At 32.6% G+C, this 12,675-nt stretch overlaps 1 protein-coding gene across 3 annotated transcripts; it reads left to right on the forward strand.

Moving 5' to 3' along the window:
• Window positions 1-350: 350 nt before the first annotated feature.
• On the forward strand, window positions 351-9,891 carry LOC114374827 (katanin p80 WD40 repeat-containing subunit B1 homolog). 3 transcript variants are annotated; one of them, XM_028332528.1, is made up of 19 exons: window positions 351-560; window positions 1,115-1,245; window positions 2,484-2,601; window positions 2,895-3,121; window positions 3,231-3,333; window positions 3,870-3,940; window positions 4,455-4,529; window positions 4,615-4,758; window positions 5,074-5,251; window positions 5,755-5,943; window positions 6,052-6,240; window positions 6,935-6,991; window positions 7,077-7,345; window positions 7,480-7,605; window positions 7,982-8,056; window positions 8,194-8,306; window positions 8,624-8,740; window positions 8,830-8,898; window positions 9,329-9,891. In XM_028332528.1, exons 1-19 carry the CDS (start codon window positions 536-538, stop codon window positions 9,387-9,389), a joined length of 2,337 nt encoding a protein of 778 aa, XP_028188329.1. In that variant the 5' UTR covers window positions 351-535; the 3' UTR covers window positions 9,390-9,891. The 3 variants fall into 3 exon arrangements, with proteins under 3 accessions (XP_028188329.1, XP_028188328.1, XP_028188330.1); XM_028332527.1 differs by having other exon boundaries at window positions 5,755-6,240; XM_028332529.1 differs by lacking the exon at window positions 4,615-4,758 and having other exon boundaries at window positions 5,755-6,240.
• The last annotated feature ends 2,784 nt before the right edge of the window (window positions 9,892-12,675 follow it).

Here is a 12,675-nt window from a genome sequence, read left to right on the forward strand (position 1 = left end):
AAACAAAATCTCTTTAAAAAAAATCAGACTTCATAGCTCAGTAAAATAATATGAAATCCACACTTTTGTATTCTATCTTAATTTAATACTTTCAATTCAATTCACTTTATTTTTATTCTTTCCTCTCCACCTAACCTACCTTAGATAAATTGGCAACGACAATTGCTTACTGAAGGGCCTTAAGAAAAAATTTGCGTACTAAAGGGTATTTTGGTCTGAGGAGTAAACATTGGTATGAGTCCACGTATTCCCCACAGAAAATAAAGAAGTTGACAACAATATTGGATAATATTAAATATTAAATATTAAATAATAATAAAGAAGATTATTTCTGACTGTTGAATGATTGTTCATTTGTTCTTCTTCTTTCTTGGTTGGTTTGTTAAGAGCAGTTCAGTTTCCACTTCCAAAACTGAAACACAAATTCTCAGTTTGGTTCTGAAGTGAAGAAGCTGACCCAATTCCTCATTTGCTTCATTTGTGTGGAAAGGAACTTCATTTCTACAAGCTGCCTTTGCTGTTTCCCAACAACACTATGGCAAAGACAGGATACAAACTACGTATCCTTTTTTATATATATAAGTTTTGTGCCTCAGAAAATGCTTTCTGTTGCAATGTGGGTGAGTTGTGTCCTTGAAACTCTTGTTTTTTTTTCTTTCTTATTTTATGGTTCGTTGGTTGTGGCAAGGTCTGGTGTAGGATTTGTGCTTTGTTTACTTCCTTTTTTTTGGTGGGGGGTGAGCAAATGTTGGAAGCTCATTAATAAATTGGAAGTTATGATGAAAAGTTCAGGTTTTTTAGGCCTTTTCTCTATGTTTAGTGGCTGAGGAATTGTTAGAGGTTGGTGTAAACTTTCAAGTTGCTGTTTTTTATATTTGTGTTACTTCATTGTCTTTGTCTTGCTTTTGATAAGCTGAAGTACTCTGCTAGGGTAAAAAGAGAGGATATTTTAAGAAATGAAAATTTCTGGTTTAGCTTCAAACGCTGATTTTGTAATTTATTTGGGTCTTTGATTTATTGTTTTTTTTTCTTTCAATATTAGTCTGTTATTGACTCTGGTGTGTAGATGTTTGATTGTTTTGATAATGTGCTTTCCTGAGCCAATCAACTGTAGAGGAATTTGCAGCTCATTCAGGGAATGTAAATTGTTTAAAACTTGGAAGGAAGGCGAACCGCCTTTTCATTACAGGAGGGGATGATCACAGTGTCAATCTATGGATGATTGGGAAACCAACCTCTTTAATGGTCAGTTGATTATTGCCTTTGTGTTTTAACATTTTGGTTGCAATATGACTAAGGCAGGATTGTTAGGCAGTAATGAAGGTCCATTTCTTGTGTGCCGTGTTGCAGCTTGCAAGTAATGTTATTGTAATGGTAGTGACTGAAGGATTTATGCTATTGCTCGTGACTGAAGGACTTATTTTCAATTCATATTAAATGATAAGCTTAAATTTGGACTGAAATAGGCATGGTATAACGATGATGGAGTATGATAGGAAGCAAGATTTTTACTCAAGTATTACAACTAAAGAAATTATTTACCAAAATCAGGATCCTTTAAATCTATTAACCAATATGCATCACTTTTTGCCACATCATCTTGCACATACTGGTGGTTGGCTATCACTTGGTCTATTTGGCAGCTTCGAAACCGAATTCTGTTCTCTGGAGTGACTTTTGATGGAAACAAATTGGTTGAAGACGCCACTTTCTTAATGTGGACTTGGCTTCATAATTTGGAGAAGGATTTTACTATTCATTTCAATCACTGGTCCAGTAACTTCAAACATCATTTTTTGCAGTAGTAGGGGTGTTTTTTGGGATCATATCACATGTATTTTCTTCCCATATTTTGGTTCCTAATCAGACTTATGTTGCCTGATTGAGGAACCATATTTATGGTGTCTAACTCTGTATTTAGTACCTCTGGTACTTTTCTAATATATATATATAGTTTTATCTTTGCTGATCAAAAAAAAAAAAAAAAAAAAAAGATCGTGTGGGCACGTGGGATTGTACTAACTACATCGACACAATCCAGTGAGATGGTGTCAGCATGGTTAACACAACCAACACACCTAGGAAGAAAAGTAGCAGCAACCTACCAAGATGCCAAAATTGCTTTTTTACCAAAACAATTTTCCTTAATGACCAATTCAATGATCATTAATCAAACAAGTCTGATGCCAACATTGTTTTTTTGCCACATAACTAGCTTGGAAGTTGCAAATGAAAATTTTGAATCAAACCAAGATGAATGAACATTGAACTGTGTATGATCTCAAACATGCTAGCAATGAAAAGTGAAAAAATTCTTGAAACTTCCTACCATACATGGATCATAATAATCTATTATCTGTACCCTTTTTGCTGATTGGGTTCCCTTTGTGACATGGGTTTGACTTTCTTATGATAGCAGCAGAGCCATGTTGAGCTTTAAACCTAACAGTGCTATCTTACTAAAAATGTTATGCATTATGCAGAGTTTGTGTGGTCACACTAGTTCAGTAGAATCAGTGACTTTTGACTCAGCAGAAGTGTTGATTCTTTCTGGAGCATCGTCAGGGGTAATAAAGCTTTGGGATTTGGAAGAAGCAAAGAGTAAGTTAATTAGTATATTCTGAAGTCATGGACTCTATAGTATATAATGATGTTATTTATATGGCTTAAGACTTTTATGCTAGAGAAGAAGTGCAAACTTGCTGATCATAAACAGACAATTAGTTGATTTAAGAATTGAGTTAAGCTATCTACTTTGCATGCATGATATTATAAGGGCATCTTGGAGAACTATTATATATCCAAGTTAATCTTTTTGAATTGCCGGTGAAATGTAAGGTTCATGCATTTTCCAATACACCACTAATATGTGTGTAATTGTTCTTGAAGTATAGTGGTTCGCACTCTTACCGGACACAGATTGAATTGCACTGCTGTTGAGTTTCATCCATTTGGTGAGTTTTTTGCATCCGGCTCCTTGGATACTAATCTAAATATTTGGGATATCCGAAAAAAAGGATGCATTCAAACATACAAGGGTCATAGCCAGGGCATCAGTACTATCAAATTCAGTCCTGATGGCCGTTGGGTTGTTTCTGGTGGATTTGATAATGTTGTGAAGGTAAATAGCATGGAGTTTGTTGTGGAATAGCTGAATAGCTATTAATTGTATATAACTTTTACAATTCTTCTGTGAATAAATTATATGGATCTAACTTACCAATGTACAGGTCTGGGATCTAACAGGTGGAAAGCTCCTGCATGACTTCAAGTTCCATGAAGGACACATTAGATCCCTAGATTTTCATCCTCTTGAGTTTCTTATGGCTACAGGTGAGCTAGTGTACCTTAGAGGAGCTTGGAATGGTAGATGCTCATGCATGTGCAATAAATTTGTAAAGATCCTTGTTTCATAATTATAATGTCATTTCAAGTGCATCAAATGAGAATTTACTTAGGTTACATAGTTGGACAAGCTTAATGGAAATTTATGCAACAATGTTCTATATAATATGCTACATCTTTCATCTGTGGAGGGACTAAGGAAATCTTTGAGCATCTTCAAAAACTCAATTAGAGATTATCTAGAATGTATTCTGGTCTAGCCCCCATAATGCTTTGTGGGTCGTATCAAATCATGTTTTGCTAACAATCCAAATTGCATGCATGCTCGGGTATAGACTCTAGAGTGCATTTTTGGAGAGAAAAAAAGTTCTAAATATTTTACTGAAAATGCCATCTTAGAAAAATTCATTTTTGGTGTAATTAACTAATATGTCTCTGTTGAAGTTTGTATATTTACTGATTTACACCAAACATAAAACATTGTTATTCAGCAAAACAATAACAGTTCACAATTTGATATGCAGGTTCAGCAGATAGAACAGTGAAATTTTGGGATTTAGAAACCTTTGAACTGATTGGATCTACCAGACATGAGGTATCTAAACTTGCTGAAGCTTTCTTTTTCTGTTTGAAAGGAATCAATTATACCCATTAATATACCATACATTCTGCTTCCAAATCTGCCTCTTATCAATTGAATTTTAGTTTTAATACATTTAGATCAGTTTTATTTACCACTACTATCTTTCTTGGAATCTCTTTGGTAACCTTTTCAATGGATAACCCTGCTTGACAGTTGACACTTTTTATTTTACCAGTTTCCCTTTGCCATCACATTGTTGTGGATAGTTTCCAAATGCAAAATGATTAGTTTAGTTGTGACCTAGAACATTTCTGTAACTTTAAATTGCTAGTGTATCCTGCCCTGTTTTGTATCTTACAGATGCATAAAATGTTGATGTGTTTTTGTGTTTTAAGTCATATACTATGATGTAGCTTAGTCGTCATTGTAGCATGGTAGGTATAGCATGTTGCTTTTTCTTCTAATGTAAGCCTGTAAATTTACATGAAATAGTAAACTCTAATAAGTATAAATTACTTTGTATTAGGTTTCGGGGGTACGCTCAATTGCTTTTCATCCTGATGGACAGATCCTATTTGCTGGACTTGAGGATAGTTTGAAGGTACAGATTGTTTGTTTCAATAATTAGATATGATGAACAACTTAAACAGGATAAAGATATCATATCTAATGCTCATGTATTGCAGGTTTATTCATGGGAACCTGTTATATGTCATGATGCTGTTGACATGGGATGGACAACACTTGGTGACCTATGTATTCATGACGGGATGCTTTTGGGTTGCTCGTTCTACAGTAATTCTGTGGGAGTATGGGTGTCAGATATTTCAGTAGGACTCACTATCACTATATTAGTTAATATATTTATTTCTCAATTTATAACCTGATATCTGTGTTAATTATATTTAGCTCAAAAGGTATGATTGTAGAATTACTACTTATGTGGTTGCTATTATCTTAATTGCTAGTTTTAAATTCAAAGCCACCATTTCTGTGGTCCTCCTACATGTCAACAATGAATGTCATGACTACATGGCTTCCATATTAGTCTGTGAACAACAATAACTAATTTTGAGATGCTTTTCCTGTAAATATGTTCTTTGTTAGCTAGCTTATCATTCTGATTGTTATTTTTAATGCATCAGCTTATAGAGCCATATAATGGTGGCTTGGAAACTGAGAAAAAGGAAAGCACAAAACAGAAACTTAGTCTCCAGGGAAGACAAATGGAGAAAGTAGAAGCTGGTGTGGGACCGGCTTTTGGGTTGTGCAGTATGTCTGCTGACAATGAGTCAAAAGAGATAAAGAATATATATATAGACTGTAAGCTACGGACCTTTTTGTCTACTATTGATATTAGACACGGCTTTATTAAAATTCTGAACAAATTCAGCTTTCAAAATAAAAAAAATTCCGTAAAGTACATCTGAGCTCATTAATAGGTAGGATGCTGCAATTGCATCAGTGGATTGTTTGGTGAAGAATCTTCAGACAATTTAATTTAACTGAATCAATCTGGAAATTTAATTATACTAGCATATATGTACTGAAGTTCTTGACACGATGAATGTAAATTAAGATTATGGATAAGGCCTCTCTAAAGTGAATAAGTAGGGCTATAATGCTATATCCACCATGGAATTTATTGATGTGCATCATAATCATAACCCACAAAAATCTAAAGACGGGGCATCCTTACCTACTCACTTTAGAGGAGCTTTTTGTAAGATTATATACGTTTTCCATTGTCAATTTTTGTGTATTTCTTTAATACTGTCCCAATGATGTATTGAAGAACTTTTTTATTTTTATTTTTGCATATAAAGCTTCTGGAGGGAATCCTGATACCTTAATAAGATCCAGGTCTTATAATTCTCCAAAAGTAGATCTTCCTGAAGAATCCAAAGAAATGCTAAACTGGAGTCCTGCAACAAGAGCTCATGCAAAACAAAATGAACAAACACTTAGAAAGTCTTACATTATGCCAAACTTTGTACCTCGGGATATTGTCAATGGTAAGAACTCAGCAACCTTTTCAAAGACTAAACCTGGGATGTTGCTTAAGCCAGTTCATGTTCAGGGAGCATCCACTGACATACTTGATGTTGATGGGTTTTCATCAGATTTGGATTCCAGAACATTTTGTGATACTGGAAGCAAATCTGATAGTGCAAAAGATCCTAACTTCCAAATGAAGCTTGGATCTCAGAATGAAGTCAGAGAATCTATTGAGGATAAGCATCCTATCAAAAGTGTCACAGAGAAGTTTGAAAAAACTTTAACACCAGACAGATTTTCTGACCAAGATAAATGTAAGTTTTTTTCTGCCAAATCCCTTTATAGGTCAAATGCAAGTCATTGCTGATTTCTGGAATTGGCTCCTCTAAAATGATTAGTTCACTTTCAAGAAAAGTGTCACATCTCAAGTTCTCAACAATACTTGCAATTTCCTTTCTCAGTATACATTTCCACTCGTACAAAAAATGAGCTAGCTGCCCCACCATTCTCTTCTCTATTCTTAGTTATAGTGTGGGCTAAATTAGTGGCTAACATCATTTCCCTGAACTATATTTGGCTTCTTATTGGTTGAATAACTGCTTTTCACTTTGATCCCATACCTATAGACTTGAATAAGCCAAGTTCTAATCACATTGTGTTTCTCATCCATTCATTATATCTAAAATATCATACATTTGGGTCTTGCTTGACAAATCTGTGGAGATTTATACTGAACTTCTATGTATGCTTCTTATTCTATCAGAAAAAAATATGCTTGTTATTTCTGACTTCAATCTCCTGAAAAATATTGAATAAACTGTTGGCCAACACTCTTGAGTCTTGACAGATAAACTCTTATAAAGATGTTAATAAACTGTGATTCTGACTTGTAGTTTATGGATATTTTAGTTCTACTTGTGTAAAAAGTTGGCATGCCATGTGCTTTAGGTCATTAATATGGGAAAATAAAATATTATCATCCATGGTTAATATGTGATCATCTTTCAGGTAATCAATCCTCTCCATACAGCAAGGAGATGAGTCCAGTTAAATATGTCAATGGAGGTTTGCCATAGCTCATCAATGTTGTTTTATTATGCATTAAGAAAGCCCCTGGAAACTGAATAGTTTTAAATCCTGCTTTTGGCAGTTGCTGTTTTACAAGGAAGGACCCGTTCTTTGGTTGAGAGGTTTGAAAGACGGGAAAGAACTCCCACCGATGAGAATCAAGCTAATGCAACCCCCGCCACAATATTCGAAAATAAGGAAAAAATTCTCAAAGAAGATCAAACTAATGCATCCCCCATCACCAGCATAACATCTGAGAAGGGTGAAAGATCTCCTTTCGGCGATGATCAAAACAATATGCCCAATGTTCCCAACACAACCAGTGAAACTGACAAGTCTGCTAACTTCCTGGTAAAAATCTAGCCTGTAACAAGATATAGTTTAGTCAAGCTGGATTTTTTTGGGTCATCTTGCTATCACTTTTTACGATTTGTTGCATTGGTTTAGTTGAACTTACTCAACTATATCTTGTTATATAATGTCAGAAAGTTGAGCCTCAAGTTCTTGGAAGCAATTCAAACTCTGCAAATGATGGAGAGATAATTGAAGGGCTGATGCAAACTCATGATGTAACATTAAGTAATCTCCGTTCACGTTTGACAAAATTACAGGTATTTTAGCTAGTCAGATATCAATATCATTTGCTTTCAGACAAAGCCCATGTTTAGAGTTGTAATCCCAATATCACTAAGTATTAATTTTAGACATAAAACTTATAACAGTGTTTGGCTATAACTTATATGCTGAGATGTAAGGGTGCATTTTTGTTTAAGTTTTCTTAACAGGGTTATAGAAAGAAAGGATCCAGCTCCCCTAAAGTGAGCAATTCACTTTAGAGGGTAAAGTAATATCAGTCATTGACAAGAAAATTAACAGTCGATGTTACTTTATCTATACTCACATTAAAGAAGCCAAATCCAGAAAGAAAATGACAAAAGCTGGAACAATTTCGTTCCCCAATTGGTTCTAAGTAAGGTGCATTTGCAGGTAGTGCAGCATTTTTGGGAGCGGAATGATGCTAAAGGTGCCATCAGTGCTTTGAGAAAGTTGCCTGATCAATCTGTGCGTATTTTTTTTATATTAAGTGGTCATGTGTCACTTGTTCGGTCTTTGTTTGTTCTGTATTAAATGCTTTAACTAGTTATTTATGGTTTTGTTCTTTAATATATATTCCTGAAGATAACTTCCTCTGGATGTAGGTTCAAGCTGATGTTATCAGTGTCCTTGTTGATAAGATGGAGATTCTCACCTTAGATTTATTTTCTTGTTTACTTCCTGTGCTCACAGGTTTGTTGGATAGCAACATAGAAAGGTAATCCTTTATTAACCTGGTGTTAGGAAAATTCATGCTGGAAGTTAAAGTATGTGAGGCCTCATATTTGCTTTCATCTAGTGTGCAACTTATAGTTTGTAGGCCGTGACCTCACAAAAGCAGTTTAAATTGTCATGCATGTTCCTACTGATGGTCTTGCATATCACTGGGGATTTGGTCTTTAATCGAACTCAATGACGAGTGTGATCCACATAATCAACCTCACCTTGTAGGATTTGTTGTTCCTACTGATGGTGGCCTTTGCAGAAAATCACAATGTGGTTTTGGTAGACATTAACTCTGTTCTTACTGTGCAGACATGTGAAGGTGTCACTGGATATGCTGCTGAAGCTTGTGGCAGTTTTTGGTCCAACAATACGTTCAACCATTTCAGCACCTCCCTCTGTTGGGATTGATCTACATGCAGAGCAAAGGTATCCTCCATCTTCACCTAATGTGGCTTTCGCTATCTCATAAAGTTTATATGTTAATGATCCTAATTTATACAAAATCTTGAGAACAGGCGAGAATGCTCCAATCAGTGCTTTATGCAACTGCAAAAGATCCGAATGATTCTTCCAATATTAATAAGGTAAACATTTCATCTTTAGTGTTGCCAACTCATGCATACTGAAGTCAATCTTGCAGACTGATGATTTTAAAATAGAAAACAAAAATAGTCCTTGCCAGTTTCTATTTCTTTATTTTGAACTTGTCCTTGTATGACAAGATTTGCATGCCTTTGAAAAATTAGAGAAGTAGCATTTGCAACTATATATTCCTATGATAAAAAAAAGGTATGTTAAACAATTTGCATTGCGTTTTGGGCTTTTGGCAGATAATGCATGTTTCTGTTGAATTGCTTCTCATTTTAATAAAGCATTAATTCCTCTCTCAGATTTACTAAACAACTTAATGCTGTTGATTCTTAACCTGTTTCTTTAAATATCACTCTGACATTTATTTACATCTACATACAATCAAGAGTCGCGGTTTCACTTTTCCCCTGCTTTTTGTTGCAGGAGGGGTGGTATATTGGCCAAGTCTGCCCAAGAGCTGAATTTAGTTCTTCAACAACCCTAACTAAAGGTGTTGTTTTATGAACTTCATCCAACTCACGAATGAGTGACTTGGCTTAACATGCTGCTTAGCAGGATTGTGTACAAAACATGAAGCCTTCATGTTGGTCTTTTTCATCCACAGCCAACAATTTCCTTTCGAAGATTTGCACTAGCGACGGTTGTCATCAGCTTTGTTTAATGGCAGAAAATTTTAGCCAAGTAAGATATGTGTGAGATATCTGAATGAATTATTAGACCTTGTGCTTAATTGCTTGAAAAGTATCTCAGTCTTCAACTGAGTGAATGTATCAGTCTGCTGTATTTAGTAGTTGTGCAAAATTCCTTGTATGTGCAAATATCCAATGAAATGTATCTTTTTTCTGGGGTCAAAGTACTCATGCTTCTTTTGTTAAAATAATTGGAGTGGTCAGAACTTACAAATATGATGTTCACTGTACATTTAGATCATAGAATGCTCAATTTGAATACTGGGCAGATTAAGATTGTCATTACCAATTACCAAAGCTGCTCTTGGATTCTATCAAAATAAATTTGTATTAAGGAGTAAGGACGATGATACTTGTGTTGACTTTATCATTATATAAGAGTTCGGCGAATAGGTTTTTTTCTTTCTTTGGTGAACATAATTTTGTGAGTTGGTAAACATCTTCCCTTTTACATTACAACTACTTGAATAAGACAATCAAGCCGTTATTTAGGTAAAATAGTTACGTGGGTGTGACTAAAGTTGTTTATTATTATTATTTTTTTTTTCAGTTCTATTTTAATAGTTAACTACAGAAAGAGTATTACATATCAATCTTTAAGCTTTTTGCAACCTGGGAAAGCATATAACTATTATGTGTTAAAGTTAAAGTTAATGTAATTCTTGTTGTGAAATTTCTCATAAAGGCATAATTTTTCACCGGAAATAATTCTACCAAGTTAGATAAGATTACTATGATCAGTAAATTTTTTTAATTTAAATTCAATTGTATACTCATGTCTTGGATTTGATACCATTAATTAATATGGAACATGTGCTCGGTATGGTCATAATTTTAAACTGCATAATGATAAATTGTTGATTTTATTTACTAGTTCATTATATGATATATCATGGATTTTTCACACCCTGGTTTAAATAATTAGTTGTGGGGTTCAAATAATTAGTTGTGATCACTTCCATTAATCATCATCAAATGGGAGATGTATTAGGAGAGAAAATAGCTACAAAACTATGTTTTCTAAATTAGTACATAAATTGAATGATTCACTTCACTACATTTACTTTTGTGGGGAGGGGGTACTGTGCTTCCTTTGAATGGGTGGAAAATGGAAAGAGACAATTGATCAGGAGAAAATATAAGACGATTATACTATTTTTCTTATTTTGTGAATAAAGTTTTCTCCGTTGAAGGTGTCACAAAATATCTATTTTTTTAGATAAAAATGTATTTATTTTAAAGTTAGGTAAAAGTAATTAAATAGATATTTATTTAAATAAATGGGTTAATTATTTTTTTAGTCTCTAATTTTATATGAATTTTCACTTTTAACTCTTCAAAAATATTTTGATCTATTTTGGTATTCTATAAATTTGTTAATTTCATTTTTATTGTTTATTGTTAATTTGAACAATTAAACGATGACATGACGTTCAAGTAGACATGTGATGTAGTATATTAGACCATTGTTGTTAATGTGATAATCTCGGGATAATTTCTCAATTTCTATTTTTAATTCCTAAAAACTATTGACATTTTTTAGTCTCTTAATAAAAAGTTTTATTGTTTTTAGTAACTAAAAAATTTGTCATATTCTTAGTCTCTCAAAAGTTTGATAATTTTGGTGAAAACATTTTCTTAGAGACTAAAAACAATCATTCTTTAGAGATTAAAAATAAAAATCGAGAAAAAAAATTGACAGTTTTAAAAATTAATTATTTAACAAAATATCATGTGACGGGTGTGGCATCATTTATTTACTGTATAAGTTAACGGTAAGAATTAAAAATAAAATAAATAAATATTTGGAAGATCAAAACCGATCAAAATAATTTTTGAGAGACTAAAAGCAAAAATTCATATACGAGGGGAAAACTTAATTAACCTTGAATAAATTTCTATCGTCTATTTTTCTTTATTAAAAGGTAATTATGATTAAAAAAAGCATAGGGTTAGGTTTTATATCATTGGCTATGATTATATGGTCTTTCTATTTAGTTAGTACTATGTTGATTGCATTGTCTATTAAATTAGACGGAGTATACTCAAATTAAGTTATTTTCTTTTGATCTAAACAGTAAAGTTTATTCTCACGAAATCTGTAGGTCAATCCCCTGCGAGACCCAATAATTTCTTTAGCGGGTGTGTTTGATTTGACGTTTCAATATCTACTTAGTTGATGGATCATTTTTTTCAGTTGAATCAAATCGTAACTTTTATCCAAATTGAGATTTATACTAAAGTTATCTCTCTTGATTTCCCATTAAATGTGAAAAACTCCAAACATAAATCAAGTTTTAAAAAAAACTTATTTTTAACTAAATTTAAATTTATAAAGTCGAGTTCAATCAAAACTCCATTTTTTCAATTATAATTCAAACACAGTTATTGTTTAAGCTTATTTCAAGTGCAAGTCAAGGATATATAACTACTTTTCATGTTTATAATAATCTTGTATGACTCAAATACAATTAGTGTTTATAATAAATACATGCTATCTAAAAAAAATAAGTCTAGACTCAATGTTGGCAAGGATGCATATAAATATAGAGTTATATTATTAATATAATATTTTTATAATAATATTTTATTTTTATTTTTATTTACTGTTGATAGCATTTACACGACTAATTACTTAAAATTTGTTTTGAATATGATTTTAAGTAATTGTTTTAAAAATTAACAATTTTATTATATTCAATAATTTATAATCAAATGAAAATATAAAAATAATTTCTTTATTCTTTGAATTAATTTTATATTATCTTTTTACTAGCTAGTTCACTATATTACTTATATTTTTGACAGACTCTATATTAATTATTTAATACCATGTTTTTTCATAAATCATATCTCATTCACAAATTAAAAAATTGATTTTTAAGCATTGAATTTTAAACAAATATAAATTGATTATGCATTGAATTTATTAATATTTTTTAATGGATTCTTTAGCTAGGATTGGTTAGATTGTGTGGAAGAATTGGTTCTATAAGATTGTCTTTCATATTCGATCTTCAACTATTAGAGTATGTTTGTTTCATGGATTAAAAACACATTCTCAGAATTATTAACATGGAA

The sequence above is a fragment of the Glycine soja genome, chromosome 11 (assembly GCF_004193775.1).
Source record: "Glycine soja cultivar W05 chromosome 11, ASM419377v2, whole genome shotgun sequence".
Taxonomy (NCBI): domain Eukaryota; kingdom Viridiplantae; phylum Streptophyta; class Magnoliopsida; order Fabales; family Fabaceae; genus Glycine; species Glycine soja.